The 20,662-nt window shown below is 44.6% G+C and overlaps 1 protein-coding gene across 1 annotated transcript in view; it reads left to right on the forward strand.

Moving 5' to 3' along the window:
- The window catches only part of ENTPD6 (ectonucleoside triphosphate diphosphohydrolase 6), a 41,782-nt gene extending 31,398 nt beyond the window's left edge, over positions 1-10,384 (forward strand). The window contains exons 13-14 of the mRNA XM_083175968.1: positions 2,267-2,379; positions 7,606-10,384. Coding sequence (XP_083032094.1) covers positions 2,267-2,379; positions 7,606-7,692 — 200 coding nt within the window. The 3' untranslated portion in view covers positions 7,693-10,384. The remainder of the gene's footprint in view (positions 1-2,266; positions 2,380-7,605) is intronic.
- The last annotated feature ends 10,278 nt before the right edge of the window (positions 10,385-20,662 follow it).

Below are 20,662 nucleotides of genomic sequence, written 5' to 3' on the forward strand. Positions count from 1 at the left end.
GCACTAAATACCCACTGGTACTCTGCCCAACTTGTGGGTTTGAATATTAATGAAGGTGGCTGGAAAATGTCTTTCAGTAAAGAAAACATCTGTTGCCCCCTAATTCACGGTCCCATAATCCTAAATGCTTAACCAGAAGGTTTCTTTACATTCCAAAGGGAATGCAACAGAAGAGCCGTGCCAGGGAAACAGCCCAGCATAGAGCTGCATTGTTACTTGTGCCGTCTACTGGGAGAGCAATGGTGTGGTGGGAGACAGTTGGGCAGACATCCTCTGCATAAGATATCTCTGTAACTCCATTTCTCATGCTCTCAGTAAGTGGGTAAAAGCAGGATACGCTTGCTGTAGCTCACCACACCTTCTGGGGCCACACCATGGAGACAGAGGGGGACATTTACTAAATGTATTCTACTTCACATGTGATGTTGCTATGGGCAACCAATCAGAATCTACTTATTTATTTAGCACCCTCTAGAAGATAGTCAATTTCCCCCAGATTGTCTAGCCCAGGCATGTCCAAACGGTTGCCCTCCAGCTGTTGAGAAACTACACATCCCAGCATGCCTTGCCATAGTTTTAGCATTCCCTAATAACACAACTGTAGCAAGGCATGATGGTACTTGTAGTTTCACAACAGCTGGAGGGCCATAGTTTGGACATGCCTGGTCTAGCCCAAAATGGCCCAGAGACCATCTCCCTCCAGCCTGCTCTCCCTTAGCTGTGGACACTGCTGTGTAGTTTGCTGGACAATTATTGATGAAAGTAAAAGAAGAACAGGAGTGAGTATAATCTCAAAGATCTGCTGATCCCCATTTTGAGCAGAAGTTAGTGATCCATTAATCATGTTATGAATGTAGTACACGGCAGGCTGACAACTCCTGTGTCTTTACAACAAATAGGGGGTCAGATTATTTATCTGGCATCTGTCACCTGTGCACAAACTTCCCAACAAGCCACATGTTGAAATCAAAACCTTTTTTTGACATGTACCCCAGCTGTATAAAGGCATGCCATGTATTCATATCTGGTGGCCATGATGTTCCCTGTGCAGGAACAATCCTGTGTGTCCGCATATATGCTTATTTGTAACCCATTTAAACCAGGCGCAGCTTGACACTCTTGTACGGCCTGGATCATCGCACCAACTATCGCCAATTATCCTTCACATGCTTTAAGGGAAATAAGAATGATAAGATAACATTTATTGTCATTGTTACGCAATATAAAACTGAGCAGCAACGAAATTACATCAAAGACACACAGAGAGAACAATTAATAGTTTTGGTTAAAATCAGTAATTGCAGTGGGAAGAAGCTATTTCTCATTCGTGTAGTTCTAGACCTAAGACATCTTAGCCTTTTTTTTTGATGGTAAGAAAGAAAAGATGTCATAATAAGGATGGTAACAATCATGCATAATACTTTCTCTCTTCCGACGGCAGTTTTTAACAAAGATTTCCTCAACAGAGGTCAGATCACAGCCAATAATGGTCGCTGCAGTCCGAATCACCCTATCCAATTTCTTAAGGTCTTTTTTTGTGCTATTTCCAAACCACACCACAATGCAATATGATATGATGCTTTCAATTACACCCTTGTAAAACCTAATCAAATTTTCCTGAGAAAATTTTAGCTGCTTTGAGCTTTCTCAAAAAAAATAAACGTTGGTGAACTTTCTTGAACATCATAGTAATATTTACAGACCAGGAAAAATCATGTGAGATAGTAACCCCTAGTAACTTAAAATCCATAACCCTCTCCACTACCAGGTTATTAATCTGAAGGGGCTCTAATTCCGTCTTCCTACCTCGCCTGAAGTCAATAATAATTTCCTTAGTCTTACACAAATTTAATAACAGGTTATTTCCAGTGCTCCACTTGACCAGGTTATCAACTTCTTCTCTATAAGCCCCCTCATCCGCAAACTTTATAATTAAGTTGGTATCCGCCTGCGGATAACAATCAAAGGTAAAAAGAGAAAATAAAAGCGGATTCAAAACACACCCCTGTGGCGTGCCTGTACTAATCTTGATAACCGAGGATACAAGAGGAATGTTGTTTTTATTGATATTTTAAGAATGTCCTATTTTGAAACTTCCCATCAAATGTGACCACTACTTTTATAATTTTTCCCTATGGAGTGTAAGTTGGTTACCTCTGTCTCTCTGCTAATACCTAGACTTGATTTATTGCTTGGCTCCTAAATTACTATGGAACATACTGGAGTTGTACAAATAAATGTTTTTGTTTTTCCTTTTTATTAACAGAATGTACGACCATAGAAAAGAAAATGGGAAAGAATGCTTTCCTCTGTATGGATCTGACTTACATAACACGTCTTCTTCAGGAGTTGGGTTTTCCAAAAGACAAGCGGCTGAAGGTAATATCTGTAAATTGCTCTTCACAAGAGAATTTTAAATTCTAGTTTTGTAATGCCCCTTTTAGACACAAAGTATATAGAAATGATACACAATGTGCATAAGGTGGCACTCAACAGTGACTTAAAAATAACAGTCTGAAGCCCAGTTCTGTGTTTCAAAATCTTTTACTGTGGTTTTTTCTCATCAGGAAATAAGAAAGAAATGCAGTAAAGGGCTTTGGACTGTCATTTTTAAGTCGCCGTGAGTGCCGCCTTATGCGCAGTGTATTTATGTAGCATCCCTGCCAGAATCTGGTACAGAGGAAGGCACCAATTGCAATTCAATTGATACAGCATTGGAGTGTTGACTATTCAATTCTTTCTTTAAAAAAAAAAATCACTTTTATGGAAAGTACATTTTGGCCCTGGACAGGTTCAGGAAACCCTTGGTTGCTGATGTCATATTTAATGAGAGGTTCAGGAATGCAGTTCCTGCTAGTTCTTCCTCAAAAATAGCACTGTTAATACTCCTTTGACATTGAGGCAAGAACTTAGAAAAACACCAGGTGTGACAGTGTTAATTGAACGGAGTTGGATCCGGATATGCTGCTATCTGAAAGGGTGTAACCTGTAGGGTTAACGTTTTTATCCCACGTTAAGTCAATCCTGCTGTCTAGAACACAAATCCTGTCCCCGTGGGTTCTGTTCAGTGACATGTGCAGATAAGATATTAAAATAATAATCATTTTGTATAGCTGTCTTTCTCCAACAAGACTCAAGGCGCTTTAAGGTGCCCAGACACTTCCGATTTGGGCTAATTCGTCCGATTCCGACAGATCGGGCAGGGAAATTAAATTGTGTTTGACATCCCCTCCGACCCGATGCGCGGTCCCATTCGCATTGGGTCGGAGTTGGTAGGTCGGACAGGCTGCACATTAAATTTATCGGATCGGACCCATCATTGGCACATCGTGGGTGCTTTTTACCATCCACAATGTGTTGGGTCCGATCCCAGGTGTGTGCCAGCGGTGAAGCACTGCTATCACACACCTATGTGCTGTGGCGGAGTATATGGGGCAGACAGCAGGGTCGGCGGGGTCCCTGTGGCACTGGGCAGTCAGCAGGTTCCCTGTGGTGGCTGGGAACTAGTAGCGCTATCTGCTGATATTTCTCTCAGCCAATAAATGGGTAGCCAGTCTTTTCAAAATAAGGTTTCACATTCAGCAGCTGCTTTCCTTGCTACCCGGCAAATAGCGCTATTAGTTCCCAGCCGCCGCAGGTACCCCGCTGATTGCCCTGGACTGTTACCACACACAAATAGCAACTTCCTGTCAATCAAGCTGTGGCTGGGTTGCGAATAAATAAATTGCTGATTTTCGTTGGTTTGGCGTGGCGCATGTTTGTTGTGGCCCAGACGCATGCCCAGTTCAATAATCATTTGCCGAGTCAATTCGCACAACAGAGATCAGGTCTGAATAACCCCCAAAGTTCAAAAGATTTAAGTAATATAGCGACAGACAAGACACACACAGACAGAAAGAAACAAAAACCTTGATCACACAGTCAGCATAGTGAAGAGTAGGTGAAGACATTTTCTTTAAGAGATGACACTAAATAGGGTGATTGCAGCATCCTAACGCTCAGAGTAGGGTTCCAACTAAACAGTCAGGTCCGTGTATTCTCCATCCCATTCACAAGCATACCAGATTAGGCAGCCATGTTGGGTGCATTACGAAGGTTACACGTTGGGAGGTGAGCCATACAAGTGCCCGATGCATATATGGGAAAACTGACAATTGTGTAGTAGTATTACGTAGTGATGTATCCAGTATGGAAATATCCAGGTGAAGTACATGCTGCCCACAGAGGAACCATCCAAGGCAACAATCTAGGGTGCCCTGCGTAGGTTGCTGCTGGCAGGGTGTGCAATCCGTGTAGGTGCATATTACAGGAATAGCACACGGTATGGTTGAATGTACACTGCTAGGAATAAAAATTGGGATATCGTCATTTTGATCAAATTATAAATGTCATGTTATTGTGCCTAAGATATGCTGACTGTATAGAATAGTAAGGTTACCTAATATCATTATTAGTTATTTATATAGCGCGCACACATTCCACAGCGCCTACATGGAATAATTGAACATTGACATCAGGCCCTGCCCCAGAAGAGCTTACAATATATTGTTAAATACACAGCTCAAAAAAATAAAGGGAACACTTAAACAACACAATGTAACTCCAAGTCAATCACACTTCTGTGAAACCAAACTGTCCACTTAGGAAGCAACACTTATTGACAATCAATTTTGCATGCTGTGCAAATGGAATAGACCAGTGGTTTCCAAACTGTGTGCCTAGGCACCCTGGGGTGCCTTTGGTTGGTGGACCAAGATCAATTTATATTATTTATGGTCATTGTACCAGGCAAAACCAGTGCTTGTGGCTGCCAATCATAATATATGTGGACAACATTTTTTTCAGTGAATTTATTTATAAGAAGCATTTGGCCTAGGGGTGCCTTGAAAATAATTTGATGCTCTAGGGCAAGGGTTCTCAAACTATTTGCTCTGGGACCCCGTCAGACAATAAATATTATTACAGGACCCCAGCAATTTACCACAGAATGGCCACCACATGTGTGGTCAGTGAAGTGAAGTGACCGCTATTGTGACAGGGAGGCAGTGGGTAATGGGGGGGATGGAAAAGGGGATAGGGGGATGGAAGAGGAAAACAGTGGGTGATTACTTAACGAGTTATCCCCTGTCCCCCCTCAACAAACACATTAGTCTGATGGCAGCAACATGGAGTCGTGACCCCATGCTGAGATAGTCGGGACCCATTTTGGGGTCAGGACCCACAGTTTGAGAACCGCTGCTCTAGGGTGCCGTGATTCAAAAAAGTTTGGGAACCACTGGAATAGACAGCAGGTGGAAATTATAGACAGTTAGCAAGACACCCCCAATAAAGGAGTTGTTCTGCAGGTGGTGACCACAGACCAGGATCCTATGCTTTCTGGCTGATGCTTTGGTCACTTTTGAAAGCTGGCGGTGCTTTCACTCTAGTGGTAGCATGAGACGGAGTCTGCAACCCACACAAGTGGCTCAGGTAGTGAAGCTCATCCAGGATGGCACATCAATGCGAGCTGTGGCAAGAAGGCTTGCTATGTCTGTCCAGCATAGTGTCCAGAGCATGGAGGCACTACCAGGAGACAGGCCAGTACATCAGGAGATGTGTAGGAGGGCAACAACCCAGCAGCAGCAATGCTACCTCCACCTTTGTTCAAGGAGGAACAGGAGGAGGGCTGCCAGAGCCCTGCAAAATGACCTCCAGCAGGCCATAAATGTGCATGTGTCAGGGGGGGGTTGTGCTTTACGCCCAACATTGTGCAGGACATTGGGCATTTGCCAGAGAACACCAAGATTGGCAAATTCACCACTGGTGCCCTGTGCTCTTCACAGATGAAAGCAGGTTCACACTATGGGGGGGTATTCATTCCTGGTCGTGCTCCCGCAGCCATCTCCCGACGCTGGTTCCCTCTGGATGCGCTGAGATGTTACTCCGTCGGCGTCTATATTCAGAATGATTTCTGGCCAATCAGGAGCCGACTTTCTCGGCTCCTGATTGGCCGAGAAATCATTCTGTTCACAGACGGCGAAGAGGAAACATCTCAGCGCCGGACCAACTCCTTGAAGCCGGGTACCATTCGGGAGCAGCGCTGTCGCCGCCGGGGAGCAGGTGAGTAGGATTTTCCTCCTTAGGTACCCCTCTGGACTACCACGGATCCCGGACCCCGGATTCTTCACGCCAGGAGCCCCGGAACCAGGACCAAGGCCCCGGAACCGGACTCTTCTGCCCTGGAGCCCCGGAGGAAGAATCCAGGATCCAGGGACCGACCTACGGGCTCAAGGTAGGTAAGTATCAGTGTGTGTGTGTTTTGTGTGTATTAAAGTTTTATTTTACAGGGTGTCAGTGTGATTTTGTGCACTATTTTTTATACTGCAGAACTACAAGTGCCAGCGGGCACTTTAAAGCCCCGCATGCTGGGACTTGTGGTTCCCCAAGTCCCAGCATGCGGGGTAGGCTTGCTGGGACTGATAGTTCGCCAGTGTAAAACAATAGTTTACATTCTTTTTTTTACACAAAGCATCAGCTCCATGCCCACAGCCCAGGGGCGGCATGGAGGACAGCCCCGGACTATCAGCATGGGCTGGTAAGTCCTGGAGGGGGGGGACCCCTTCATTGGGGGGGTCCCCACTTCCCCAGGACCCCTGCCCATGCTGACCAGCCAGGGGGTTAATGCTTTGGCCGGGGGGACTTGTATAAAAAGTCTCCCCCCGGCTGTGGCATTACCCTGCTGGCTGGTTGTGTCCGGTGCTGGTTCTTAAAATACGGGGGACCCCTAGTCACTTTGTCCCCCGTATTTTGGGAACCAGCGCCGGACCTTGAGTCTGGTGCTGGTTTCATAAAATCAAGGGGACCCCTATTTGTCGGGGACCCTGATTTTGTCACCAGCACCGGCTCAGTGAGCCCGGGGCTGGTTACACTCGGGCGGGGGACCCCGCGCTCGGTTCTTTTTTTTACACCTTGCGCTGTCCTGCAAATGTGCGATTTTCACACATGAAAATCGCACATTTTCAGGACTAAAAACAGCGCACCACATCGCCGCAAATCGCCCCTATTCGCACTTTTCAGCCTCCAATGCGCATCACGTTAAATATGCGCATTTAGGCTGAAAAATGCGATTTGAAAATAGGCGATTTGCGGCGATATAGTGTGCGAATTAAACATGCGCATTTAGCGCAGAGGATAGAATGTCACCCAATGTGTCCATTCACTGGGGAGATTGCTGTAATGGCAACTGTTGCTAAATGCCAGAGTACCTTGTTTGTATGCAACGTCTGACAAGGTTCTCAAGTAGGCTCCCGTGTGCCGGCCGGCGTTGGATGGATGAAGGGATTTGGAGAACTGACGCGTTTCCCCTCCTTCATCTGTCGGCGGCTTTATCAAAGATCAAGTGTTCTGACCTGTAGTGTGTTCTTACACTTTAATTTTGAGGGGGACTCCAAATCCAGACCTCCATGGGTTAATAAATTTGATTTCCATTCATAATGTGTGATTTTATTGTCAGCACATTCAACTATGTAAAGAACAAAGTATTTAATAAGAATATTTTATTCATTCAGATCTAGGATGTGTTGTTAGGTGCAGAAGCATTTCTAAACTTCTATTTTGTCTCCACAGCTTGTAAAGAAAATAAATGATGTGGAGACCAGCTGGGCCCTAGGAGCAACTTTTTATTACATGAATTTAATGAAGAGTAACACCTAGAACTATGGGATGAAGACAAAGAAGATATTTTTTGGGGGAAAAACCACTTGACCTGTTTCTGATCAGCAGTTCAGAGACTTTGCCATAGTTTGTGCCATGTTTACACAGGGATGGATTGGTTATGTTTTCAGGTGATCTGCGTAGTAGAATAATGCAGCCACTTTACAAATAACTGATCTATTTGCCTTGGTGAGATTTTACATCCATAGTTTTTTCTTTTTATGTATATTTAAATCTTGTTGCACTGTTCTTTAGGAAAGTTCAATATGGAACTTTAAGGTTTTTTTTATAATATCCTTTTTTTATTGGTGCCTCAGTCTCCTAAGTTTTTAATGCAGTACCATCTGTTATTGTAAATACTCTCCAGTGTGAAGGTTTAATACAACCATTTGTCTACAGCAGACTTTATATGGAGGCAGGCCATTATGTGGGCAATACAGTATTCAGCCAATCACATAAACTAGTGACATCAGAGTTGTGAAGCGCATTACTCTATGGCAGAGTGATAAAGCTATGAAGCTGGGTACGCACTGGGCGATGTGTGTACCCAGCATTTTAGTGATGTCTCCCGTTTGCCCTGACTGAGTCTGTTGCTGATGACACGCAAAAACTCCTGTCATCGGTGACCTTGTGTGTACACAATGGCTAAAATTTGGATTTTGGTGTACCGACCCGTCTGAATCGGCAAAATCATAACTATTATGGTTGTGTGTACGCACCTTATACCTTGTGAAGTTTTAGGCTGTGTTCTCATGAATAAGCAGCTATATTTTCTTTTGTTAATTGGGTGTACTGGAATAATCACCCCTGTAATTGGCAGTTCAGTGATGAGTCCAGATTGGGACAGATTTCATCCAATTTGTGTGGACAATTTTGAAAGTGAAAGGATCGGCTCCTGTGTCAGCACCTTCATTTAAATCATTGAAATGAATCCAATTGTTGTAAAAATAATTGGCAGCTGCGGTGAGTCCATATAATGGACTATATGGTGAAATTGATCAGTTATGTTCAGACAAATTTTATTCCTCCAGAAAGGATCGGCTATAAATGTTACAATCTGAGTTGAACAATCCTTAAACATGATGTGAACGAAGGGTGTGCCTTGCTTGTATATTCTAAACCTTTACAAAGTTCCAGCATATTCTGCAGGATTATATACATATTGTACAGATATATATTGTCATTGGTTCACACATGTTTATACGTGGCCATTGTAAATCAGTTTAAGACTAATTTTAGTACCTCCATTAGAATGCAAATGTATTTTTAGTAGAGCTTACTGTACAACAGTAGTGTTCATTCTAGCACCCTGCAGCTTTCAAAACCTGTGCAGTTCCTCTTCTTTGCCTGGGGTCTCAGCTGCGGTGCTTCTAGCACAGGTCTGGTCTGTATTTCAGTGCGGATATGCAGACCAGACCTGTGCTAGGAACACCACAGATGAGCGGCACACCCCAGGCAGGGAAGTGGAACTGCACAGGTTTTAAAAGATGCAGGATGCTAGAAAGTACATTATAACAGGAAAAGCATGGGTTTGCATTATTATACTACTGGATAATAGTATTTGGTTTGAAGTCTAATGCTGGTGGTATGGCAACTTTCACCAGCTCCTACCTCATGTAACTTTGACTTTATACTTACTGCAAATGATGCTAGTAAATATATATATATTTTTTTTTTTTGTGCCTCCTGGGAGGAAAGTGTAGTAGTCACGCACTGTAAGGCACTGGACATCTGTAGACCTTAGAACCTCTCACACTGTGGCACTACTGTAGCCACACGTTACTAACTGCTGCGTGACTCGACCCTTGCTAGTATTACAATGTTACTTTCACGCAGGTGAGTTAAACCTTTATGACAGATTGCATGTGATCAGTGTATCCCAGTGATGGCACTGCTATAGTAGACTAATAAGGTCCCAAGTTACCCCCTTGAAAAATGAATTTGTTAATTTTTAGTACATAAAACAATGCCGTGCAGACACCAAAACATTGCGATTTGTTCTAAGATGAAATTTTGATATAGCATCAGCCTAAAAATGATTACAGTATTTTTGTACATTTAAATGGACAAGAAGATGTGAATGGTAACAGCCATCACACTACAGTGTATGCAATCCTATTTACAAAAAGGTCCATTTATAGGGGCAAGGGGTCATAAAGGTATAATAGTCATGTAACACGTTCTGTAACTTGTCTCTAAACTCCAGAAAGTAGTAAGTGGCCTTCTTGGTGGTGAGCTGACCATGTGACTACATGTTTTTGTCACGATTGGGTTAAGGCAAAAATATGGTAGTGAACTGTTATTTTTCATTGTAAAGGTGCGTACACATGGGGGGGGGGGGGATATATTGCTCAGTGTCTCCTTTTCATCAGCGACCAGAGATGGTCGCTGATGAAAAGGAACCTCTGCTGGGGGAGCCACAGAGGTAATTAGTTGGTCGCAGGAGCAAGCTCCTGCGACCAGCGATTACAATGGGGCAGAAAACGGGAGCGCGCACCCGGCGATTTATCGCTGGTGCACACTCCAATCACTGGCAATATGGTCGCCTGCGACCATATTTCCAGCGATTTATAGCCCCTATCGCCCCCGTGTGTACACAGCATAAGAGTGTGTATTTATAAATATGTACTAATAAAATTACATTGTGTAGATTTTTACATGTTCTATTTAATAAAACTACTTTTTTGCAGTATTGGACTTTATTTATCCAGTACCGTTTGGGCATCCTCTTGTCTACACACAGATAGAAACTCACATACCTGGTACTGATGACAATTCATGAGGTTAAAGTTCTAATTACTGTAGGTGATCTTAAGATTTGTTATTATGACTTGACAACAATACGTTTGTTTGTGTGTGTGTGTGTGTTGATGGAGCACACACAGCAATATATGTATGGAGCATACAAACTCTCCAACTAATATACAGCCTTAATACTGGCTATATTACTTATTTGTACATGTCTAAATAAAACACATTACACTGGAGGGCTGTTAATTCTCAGAAGGACTAGTATCTATACTCCTGTAGTTAAATCTGCTGATAATTATCAATACTGGAGTATATGTGCACATATAGTACAATAACATGTGTGGGAGCCATAAGTTTATTAACACGCACCAAGCAATATAAACATATGCGTGGAACATAACAATTTTAATTCCTATGTAGTTATTTGGGCTTATCAGAAAGAAATGTAATTCTTACAGATAAAATAACAATCTATAAATACAGCAACCCATAAAAGTTATTTTCTTCCGACCCGCTCATGATGTGCACTGGGAGTATGGTCGTTCTTCAGATCCTACCTGCAGCAGGTAGGATCTGAATAACGACCGACCCGTGGGACCGCGCATCGGATCGGTATCAGTCCACACAGGACAGAAAAGGGCCCAATCACCACATAATCTACATCCAGTCGGAATTGGATCTAGATTGATGGGATTGGACCCTTGTCGTCCTGGTGTGTACCCAGCATTACCGTTCAAATCCCTTTCTCTGAGTCCATCCTGGCGACACAGCTCAACCATGGGATGTGCTTCTTTTAAGAGGCAGGCTCCTCTGTTCTGCATCCCAGCATTCCTCAGTTAAACTTCTAAAGCACACTAGGATACATTACTCAGTACAACACCTGAACATATTAATATGTACAATCAACATAACCAATAACATGGCCACACATGAACGGTATAAACGTACTGAGTGTAAGGGAGGGATTGCTGTGTCACCAGGATGGACTCAGAGAAAAGGATTTGAACGGTAAGGTCTTACAAAAATCCCCTTTTCTCTTTTGTCCATCCTGGGGACACAGCTCAACCATGGGACGTTCAAGAGCCAGTCCTTTGGGAGGGTACGCTCAGGCTTACAGTTCTCATCACTGCTTGCCCACATGAAGCGCCCTCCGATTTGAACTCGTGGAACCTATAGAATTTGATAAAGGTATGATCAGAGGACCAGGTGGCAGCCTTCCATGACTGCTCCGCTGTAGCCCCATGACGCACAGCCCAAGAGGAAGCAACTGACCTGGTGGTATGGGCATTAATCCTTGAAGGAATAGATCTGCCTACCTTTGTGTAGGCAAAGGCAATTATTGACCTTAACCATGTCAATGGTCTGCTTAGAAGCAGGCCACCCTCTTATGTACGTCCATAAAGTACCAAAAGAAAATCAGGTACTCTTTACCTAGAACGGCGCCAGCGATTGAAATCGCGGGCGTCGGGGGTAAAAATCGCGGTCATTGCGGGCATCGCGGGTAAATCGGGATGGCCGCGATGCCCGCGATCACCGCGATTTTCCCATAGGGAACAATGTTAAAACGGCTGATTGACCGCGATTTTACTGTTAAATGCCTCAATGGACCCGATTTGGGGCCAAATAGGCCAAATTAACCCTTAAATGTCCCCCCAAATGTTTAACGCCACCCCACGATCCACGCCAACCCGAAGCGTGGCGAGCGCAGCGAGCCCGCGAGGGGCGGCGGTACGCGTCCTCCGACCTTTTCATGCCCTACTATCCACTAGGGCGTGGTGTGAGAATATAATAGTGTGGCGAGCGCACGCGGATACCTTCACAGGTAGACGCGTCCCCTCGCGGGCTTCACAGGTGTCCACCTCGCCACGGACACCTGTGAAGCCCGCGAGGGGACGCGTCTACCTGTGAAGGTATCCGCGTCCGCTCGCCACGCTTCGGGCTCGGTGGCTCGCTGCGCTCGCCACACTATTATATTCTCACACCACGCCCTAGTGGATAGTAGGGCATGAAAAGGTCGGAGGACGCGTACCGCCGCCCCTCGCGGGCTCGCTGCGCTCGCCACGCTTCGGGTTGGCGTGGATCGTGGGGTGGCGTTAAAAATTTGGGGGGACATTTAAGGGTTAATGGGCTCTGTGGCCCATTTAACATTGATTCCTATGGCCAAATCGGGTGGATTGAGCCATTTAACAGTAAAATCGGGTCCATCGCGCCTTTTAACATTGATTCCTATGGGAAATCGGGAGCATCGCGGGTACATTTATGGATGGCCGCGACGCGACCGACACGATTTCAAAGTTTAACATTGGTTTCAATGGGAAATCGCGGGCATCGCGTCGGTCGCGTCGCGGCCATACATAAATGTACCCGCGATGCCCGCGACGGGCGCCCTTCTAGGTAAAGAGTACCGAAAATCACTTTTGCGAATATCCTTTTCTCTTTCAATGTAAATGCGCAAAGCGCGAACAACATCCAGTTTCTTCAACTTGTCCCTATTTCTAGCCTCCTCAGGAGGGCAAAACACCCGGGAGCACAATATCTTGGTTTAAATTAAAATTTTACACTACCTTAGGTAGGAACTTAGGTACTGTTCTAAGCACAGCCCTGTCATCATGGAAAATCAGAAATGGAGATTTGCAAGACAAGGCCCCCAATTCTGAAACTCGCCTCGCCGAAGCTATGGCCAACAAAAAGGTAAGTTTCCAAGAAAGAAATTTAAGATCAGCCGACCTTAAAGGCTCAAATGGAGGTTTTTGCAACACCGGCAAAACCAACAACAGGTCCCAAGGTGCCACCGGCTGCCTATATGGGGGTTTAAGTCTCATAACACCCTGCAAAAAGGTCTGCACTTCAGTCAAAAGAGCTACCCTTTTCTGAAAGAAGATCGATAAAGCTGACCACTGCACCTTTAAGGACTGCAGACTAAGACCTGCAGAAAAGCCATCCTGGAGAAATTCCAAAAGTCTAGAGACCTTGAACCTAGAGGTGTGGTACCTTCTGACCCCACCTGATATAGATCTTCCAAACCCGATGGTAATTAGCAGCTGATACAGGCTTGCGAGCCCTAAGCATAGTCTGGATAATAGCATCCGAAAAACCTTTCTTCCTTAGTAAGGAGGTTTCAAAAGCCAGGCCGTCAAATTGAGACTAGTTAGGTCCAGGTGCAGAAACGGTCCTTGTTTGAGTAAGTACGGCTGAAGAGGAAGATGCCAAGTGTCCGTTGACAACCTCAGTATATTTGAAAAAAACACAACCTCCTGGGCCAGTCTGGTACAATCAGTATGACTTGTACCTCCTGCATCCTCACTCTCTTTAGAACCCGAGGAATCATAGGAAACGGAGGGAACACGTAGGCGAGGTTGAAACGCCACAGAACTGTCATGGCATCCACTGGCCACGCGGTCGAATCCCTGGTCCGAGAACAGAACCTGGGAACCTGACAGTTGTGTCAGTTGACGCCATCAAGTCTATCTCTGAGAGCCCACAGAGTCACTATTTCCTGAAAGACTTAATGATGTAGCACCCACTCTCCTTCCAGCAGCTCCGCCCTGCTGAGGATATCTGCTTCTATATTCCGGATCCCCGGAATGAACACAGCCGAGAGAGTAGGAATGTTCACCTCTGCCCGCTGGAAAATCTGTGAGACCTGCATTGCCATCATGCTGCGAGTCCCGCCCTGATGATTCAGGTAAGCCACAACCATGGCATTGTCTGACTGTATGCGTACAGGTGATCCCCTCAGGAGATCCTTTGTCTGCAGAAGGGTGTTCCAAACTGCTCGGAGCTCCCAAGATATTGATCGGCAGTCTGGATTCCTCCTAGGACCACAGACCCTGCAACCCCAGGTGCAGGACTACCGCCCCCCAGCCCCTGAGACTGGCATCGGTTGTGACAACCAGCCAATCCCAAGAGCACAGGGAATGCCCCATTTGCAGAGACTCCAGATCCGTCCACCAGATCAAGGAATCCCTTGTCTCCTGAGATAGCAACAGCCGTTCCTGTTTCATGGTCTTTGAATTTCCTGACCAACATGACAGATTGTTCCACTGAAATGTTCTTTAGTGAAATCTTGCAAACTGCAGCATCTTGAAGGTTGCCACCATCTTGCCTAGCAGTTTCACTCCCTGCCAAACTGTTGGATTCGGAGACTGAAGGATCAACAGGACCAACTGGCGAATGTCCACTGCTTTGGACTCCAGAAGAAACACACGATGGAGGTGTGTGTCCAAAATCACCCCCAGAAACTAAAGTCTCTGTGTGGGTGTCAAATGAGACTTCGGGAGATTTAACAACCACCCGTGGTCTTGGAAGAACTGTGTCGCAAAGGCCAGATGTTCCTGTAACTTTCCCGCCAACAGGAGGTCGTTCAAATATGGGATAATCACTATCCCTCTTAGCCTGAGAGACGCTGCCATGACCGCCATCACTTTTGTGAAGACTCTCGGCGCTGTGGCCATGCCAAAAGGAAGAGCCTAGAACTGTAAATGAATTTCTATCGCGAAACGCAGTAAAGACTGTTCCTCGCAGATAGACACATGATAATAAGCATCTTGGATGTCCACTGATGCTAAAAATTCTCCCGACTCTATACTTAACAGCACTGATCGAAAAGATTCCATGCGAAAATTGTCCACCCACAGGTGCAGGTTTAAAGGCTTCAAATTTAGAATGGGTCTGGAAGACCCGTCTGGTTTGGGGACCAAGAAAAGAATGGAATAAAATCCTCCTCCTTTCTTCCTGAGGTACCAGGACCACCACTCCCTTCTCGCGGAACGTTGCCGACACTTTAGATGCCATCTTGGCGCCTTCTTCCCCAGCCTCACAAACATACTCTGCAGCACACCTAAGCTTTTCAGCCAATGCAAAGGCCTCGGAGTTAGGCTGAAGTTGATTGCATAAGGCTTCAGCCCATTTAATCATAGCCTTATATACCCACGCAGAGGCAATAATAGGGGTAGGGTAAAGCCCACCCCTTCAAAATCCGCCTTAAGGCATCCTTCAATTTTCTTTTCCACAGGGTCTTTAAATGCAGCACCCCTTTGAACAGGTAAAGCCATGGATTTAGACAACCTGGCCACAGGCGCATCCACTAAAGGGGTCTTTTCCCATAGCTTTACATGCTTCTCTGGCATTGGGTACGTGTTAGCAAATCTTTTAGGCATGAGAAGTCTCTTATCAGGAGTTTTCCATGCTTCTCCCAGTAAAGCTATCATGCCCTCATCTGAGGGAAAAGTCACAGAATCCCTGCGTATCTTGATTATACAATGAGCAGACACTTTATCCTACTCTGAAAGATTTAAAGTCTGCTTAACTGCCAGGATGAAATCCTCAATACTAGGGACAGATTCAACTTCTTCCCTCTGTTACAAAAAAACATCCTCAGCGCACACACCTTTCTCATCCGAATCCAAATTCAGCAGGGGAGGTGTAGATAAGGGATGCCTGGGAGAAGTAAACTCAGGTGTTTTGACAAGTTGTTCCATAAATGTATTTATTTTATTAACACTCTGTGCAGTGTCCTGCATAACCTGCAGTAAAGCTGGGTCCCCCTGAGATCGGGTAATAGAGCCTACAGAAGGTTGAGCGGGGGAAAGAGGGCCAGGAGATTTCACAAGGTCATCTCTCTGCCTATTTAAATCCTTTACCAAGGGGAGGTATACCTCCCCGACATGACCCTCTCCAGGAGGGACACTCTGCTCTGTTTCTGGACTTTCTTCTGAATGTATGACTGCAATCACATATGCCGAACAGGGTAATTGATAAATGTTTTTCAACACAGGTGATGGCAGTTATTCATTCAGAGGGAAGTCCAGAAACAGAGCAATGTGTCCCTCCTGGAGGCCACCTTTAAAATTTCCTGCTTAAAGTATGTACTAGGATACACAACATTACACCATTGTTGTCAGTAGTAATGGCTTCTATTTGGCAACACTGCATGCCCACTACTCTTGTAGCTTGTGCTTCTAAAGATAGGAATTTTTTTTTTTTTTTTAAAAAGAGAGTTGGAGTAGTGTCCTAAATGTCTCCTTCCTTATTTAGGTCAGAGGTTCCCAAACTCAGTCAAGACCCCCAACAGTTCAGATATTAAGTATATCCATGCTTGAAGGGAGAGGGAATGCGCAAATATGAGTGGATAAGTCCAACCCGTATTGCACAATTATTCTGGCGCTGTTTATTTGATATATATGTTACACCACACTTGTGGTCTAATGTAATTAATCCACTGCTGCTGCAGGCGGCTTTATATGAGTTAGCTCGAACTCATAAGAGAAACAAAGATAAATGGGGTTTAAAACCACTTTGCGCTGCTAGTGGATATATTTTAACATAGAATACCACCAGACAGAATGATACTGGACACACTATTCAATATTTAAATGAATTTATAGAGAAAGATATATAAAAAAATATACACATAAATAATATCAAAAATTCATACAATAGTATACAATATTAAAAACATTAATCAATATGGCCATGTATAAGTCACGTTTGCAAACTGATAATTAGGAAAATACTCCGGAGTAAATAAATGATGAGGATTAGTAGCAGTCATTCATAGCAATTAGAATGCATAAGCTGGGGGAAGGGGGAAATGGGTATGGAATGAAGGTATTGGGCGTCAATGAGCCAGCAGCACAATCAAGAAATGTAGCACAGTCAATTGAAGCTTAAGCAGCAGGTTAGTGTAGAATATACCATATATCTCACCCTCCGTTGATGTTTTTTTGTGGAGGGGAAGCGTGTATCGGGGAGCTTCTGATGGTAATTAGCTCAACCCGACCACAGTGCAGAGATGATACGGGGAGCTTTGGTGGATCTTACCGCTCTACCCGGGGTCCGGTGATATGGAAATATGCCCAGATAACGTCCAGTGCAGGCGGCTGTAATGAAAGCCGAATTGCGGGAGGGAACGGGAGGAGAACCTCGACCGCCAGATGATGTTCACTCGCTGCTGCCAGATGACGGTGGATCACACAGATTTTCAAAGGACCGCGGCAGACCAGCTCGTGTGATAGGCGGTGGGATAGAGAACACAGGGGTTTGCAGACGTGACGTGACGTGGCCTGTGACGTCGACGCGTTTCGTCTCAATAGGCGGAGACTTTTTCAAGACGTCCGTCTTGAAAAAGTCTCCGCCTATTGAGACGAAACGCGTCGACGTCACAGGCCACGTCACGTCACGTCTGCAAACCCCTGTGTTCTCTATCCCACCGCCTATCACACGAGCTGGTCTGCCGCGGTCCTTTGAAAATCTGTGTGATCCACCGTCATCTGGCAGCAGCGAGTGAACATCATCTGGCGGTCGAGGTTCTCCTCCCGTTCCCTCCCGCAATTCGGCTTTCATTACAGCCGCCTGCACTGGACGTTATCTGGGCATATTTCCATATCACCGGACCCCGGGTAGAGTGGTAAGATCCACCAAAGCTCCCCGTATCATCTCTGCACTGTGGTCGGGTTGAGCTAATTACCATCAGAAGCTCCCCGATACACGCTTCCCCTCCACAAAAAAACATCAACGGAGGGTGAGATATATGGTATATTCTACACTAACCTGCTGCTTAAGCTTCAATTGACTGTGCTACATTTCTTGATTGTGCTGCTGGCTCATTGACGCCCAATACCTTCATTCCATACCCATTTCCCCCTTCCCCCAGCTTATGCATTCTAATTGCTATGAATGACTGCTACTAATCCTCATCATTTATTTACTCCGGAGTATTTTCCTAATTATCAGTTTGCAAACGTGACTTATACATGGCCATATTGATTAATGTTTTTAATATTGTATACTATTGTATGAATTTTTGATATTATTTATGTGTATATTTTTTTATATAGCTTTCTCTATAAATTCATTTAAATATTGAATAGTGTGTCCAGTATCATTCTGTCTGGTGGTATTCTATGTTAAAATATATCCACTAGCAGCGCAAAGTGGTTTTAAACCCCATATCCATGCTTGAACAGAGGATAATTTGATCCAACCATCTGTGCTAAGCCATGGGTATTTTTAAAGCCTGGATTGTTAGGGCACCTTGAAGAGGATATTTGGGAACCACAGATTAAGATTGATGATAGGGGAATAAAATATGTGTTCTAGTATTTATGGGCCAAAGGTTCTCAAACTATGTCCTCAGGACCCCACACAGTGCATGATTTGCAGGTCTCCTCAAAGAATCGCAATTGAAATAATTAGCTCCACTCCACCTGTGGCTCTTTCAAAATGTGTCCGTGAATAATGAGTACAATTGTGCAGCAGCCAGGTAACCTGGAAACCGTGAACTGTGTGGGGTTCTTAGGACAGAGTTTGAGAACCACTGTTACAGGCATTCTATGGGAAAGTTAGTTTAAATATGATTGGTCCTTGGTGGGCCCTTAGTCTCCTCCACCCTCGAAATGCTTGATAAGGAAATAAAAGCATTGCCTCCTGCAATCCAAGACAAACGTACATGATATTTGTGGGTTATGGGGGCAAATGTATTAAGCCTGGTGAAGAGATAAGTGGACGGTGATAAAAGCACCAGCCATTCAACTCCTACTTCATCCACTTTGTCATTTTACAAACATAGCCGGATTGGCTGGTGCGTTATCACCTTGTACTTATCTCCACAATTCTTTACCACCCCTACATAGAGGCATAAGAAGGAGCTGTGATCTGGTTGGGTATAAAATCCCCACACCAGAATCCCATTGGCTTCCGTTTAAGTATTTACCCCTAACCCACTCTACTCCCGCAGTCTTAACCTAACACCCACCTCAAGGGATCCATCAGCATTCTCAGTGTTGGGGTTCTGGTGTAGGAATTGACTGCATCCTCACAGATACTTGTAACAGGTAACCGCAACAGCAGATGGGGGGGGGGGGGGGGGATATAACCTTCAAGTATAAATTCCTTATTTTTCACACAATACAATGCAGGAGTAAGAAAAGGTCCTACAGCTTTAGGTAAGAGGGGAAAACAAAACTCAGCTAAATAAAGCTACTATATAAAAAGCATGACATAGATATAAATAATATTCCAAAACGGCACTCATAAAGCTTACATGTGGCAACTGTGGTGCAGGGTCCAATAGAAGTTGATAAAGACAGCACTTACCCAACCTTGCAGAAGGGAAGAAGACAGACCAGCATTTGTTTTAAGGTTGAAGAAGGTTAAATGTATTAAAGAATATTTACAACATGGCAAACATCAAACAGACCCGGCAGTCTGTTTCAACTGGGCTCTAACCAGTTTTCCTCAGGGGTCTGTTTGATGTTTGCCATGCTGTAAATATTCTTTAATACATTTAACCTTCTTCAACCTTAAAACAAGTGCTGGTCTGTCTTCTTCCCTTCTGCAAGGTTGGGTAAGTGCTGTCTGTCTATCTATCTATTATATTAATATTATATATTAAAATTTTAATACACTATGGAGATATCCTATTTTCCCTGAAGCCGGCCAAGTCAGTCAATAATCGCAGTATCCAATTAGCAGCCAATAAGGCCCCGCTCTCATGTATTCTTGTGGGTCCTGGCAGCTGCTTATCGGGAATTATGCTTCTGCTGTTATCAGGGGAAAGGATGTCAGCATTGGAACAATGACCAAGATTTCCCTGTCTGCAGTCATTAGCTGCTGCATCTATTAAAACCCATGTGACTGCATTATAGAATGCATGAGCTCTCTACTATCAACACGCAATGTGGTGAAAGTGGGCGAAGATCTTGATGAACAGCACTAGGTCACTCGCATCAGTCTGGATGTATGTGGAGATGTACAGATTATGGGGCCCATTTACCATGTAATATTTGTGACTAATTCCTCTAAAACACCCATTTTCGAGGGTGAGTCACAAATATTGAGCAACCCCCAAATGTATGTAGGAGTGAATCTATGATCCTTGCTGCGATAACTCCTTTCTAGGGATGGCCATCGACTGTTCAAAATCAATGGTTTATGGCCGATGTCAAATACTTTTGCCGGTACTTATGTAAGTTGGGCACCCACTATAGTTAGTATGCTCATACCCCCACTATCCATGTCGGCATGGAGTTGATTTTATATAGTGTGGCGAGCCCTGCGGAAAACTAAGCAAATAGCTTAGTGGGCGCCCAACATATAAGTACCCTTTTGCCATCAGTGTGGGAGAACCAGATGGTTTCCCTACATCGATGGCGTAGTAGAAACTTTCTTTTTTTTCCTTCTAAGATGCTGGGACATGGAGCATAGCTCCACCCCTGAC

Source organism: Crinia signifera, chromosome 3, assembly GCF_055691185.1.
Source record: "Crinia signifera chromosome 3, ASM5569118v1, whole genome shotgun sequence".
Classification (NCBI taxonomy): domain Eukaryota; kingdom Metazoa; phylum Chordata; class Amphibia; order Anura; family Myobatrachidae; genus Crinia; species Crinia signifera.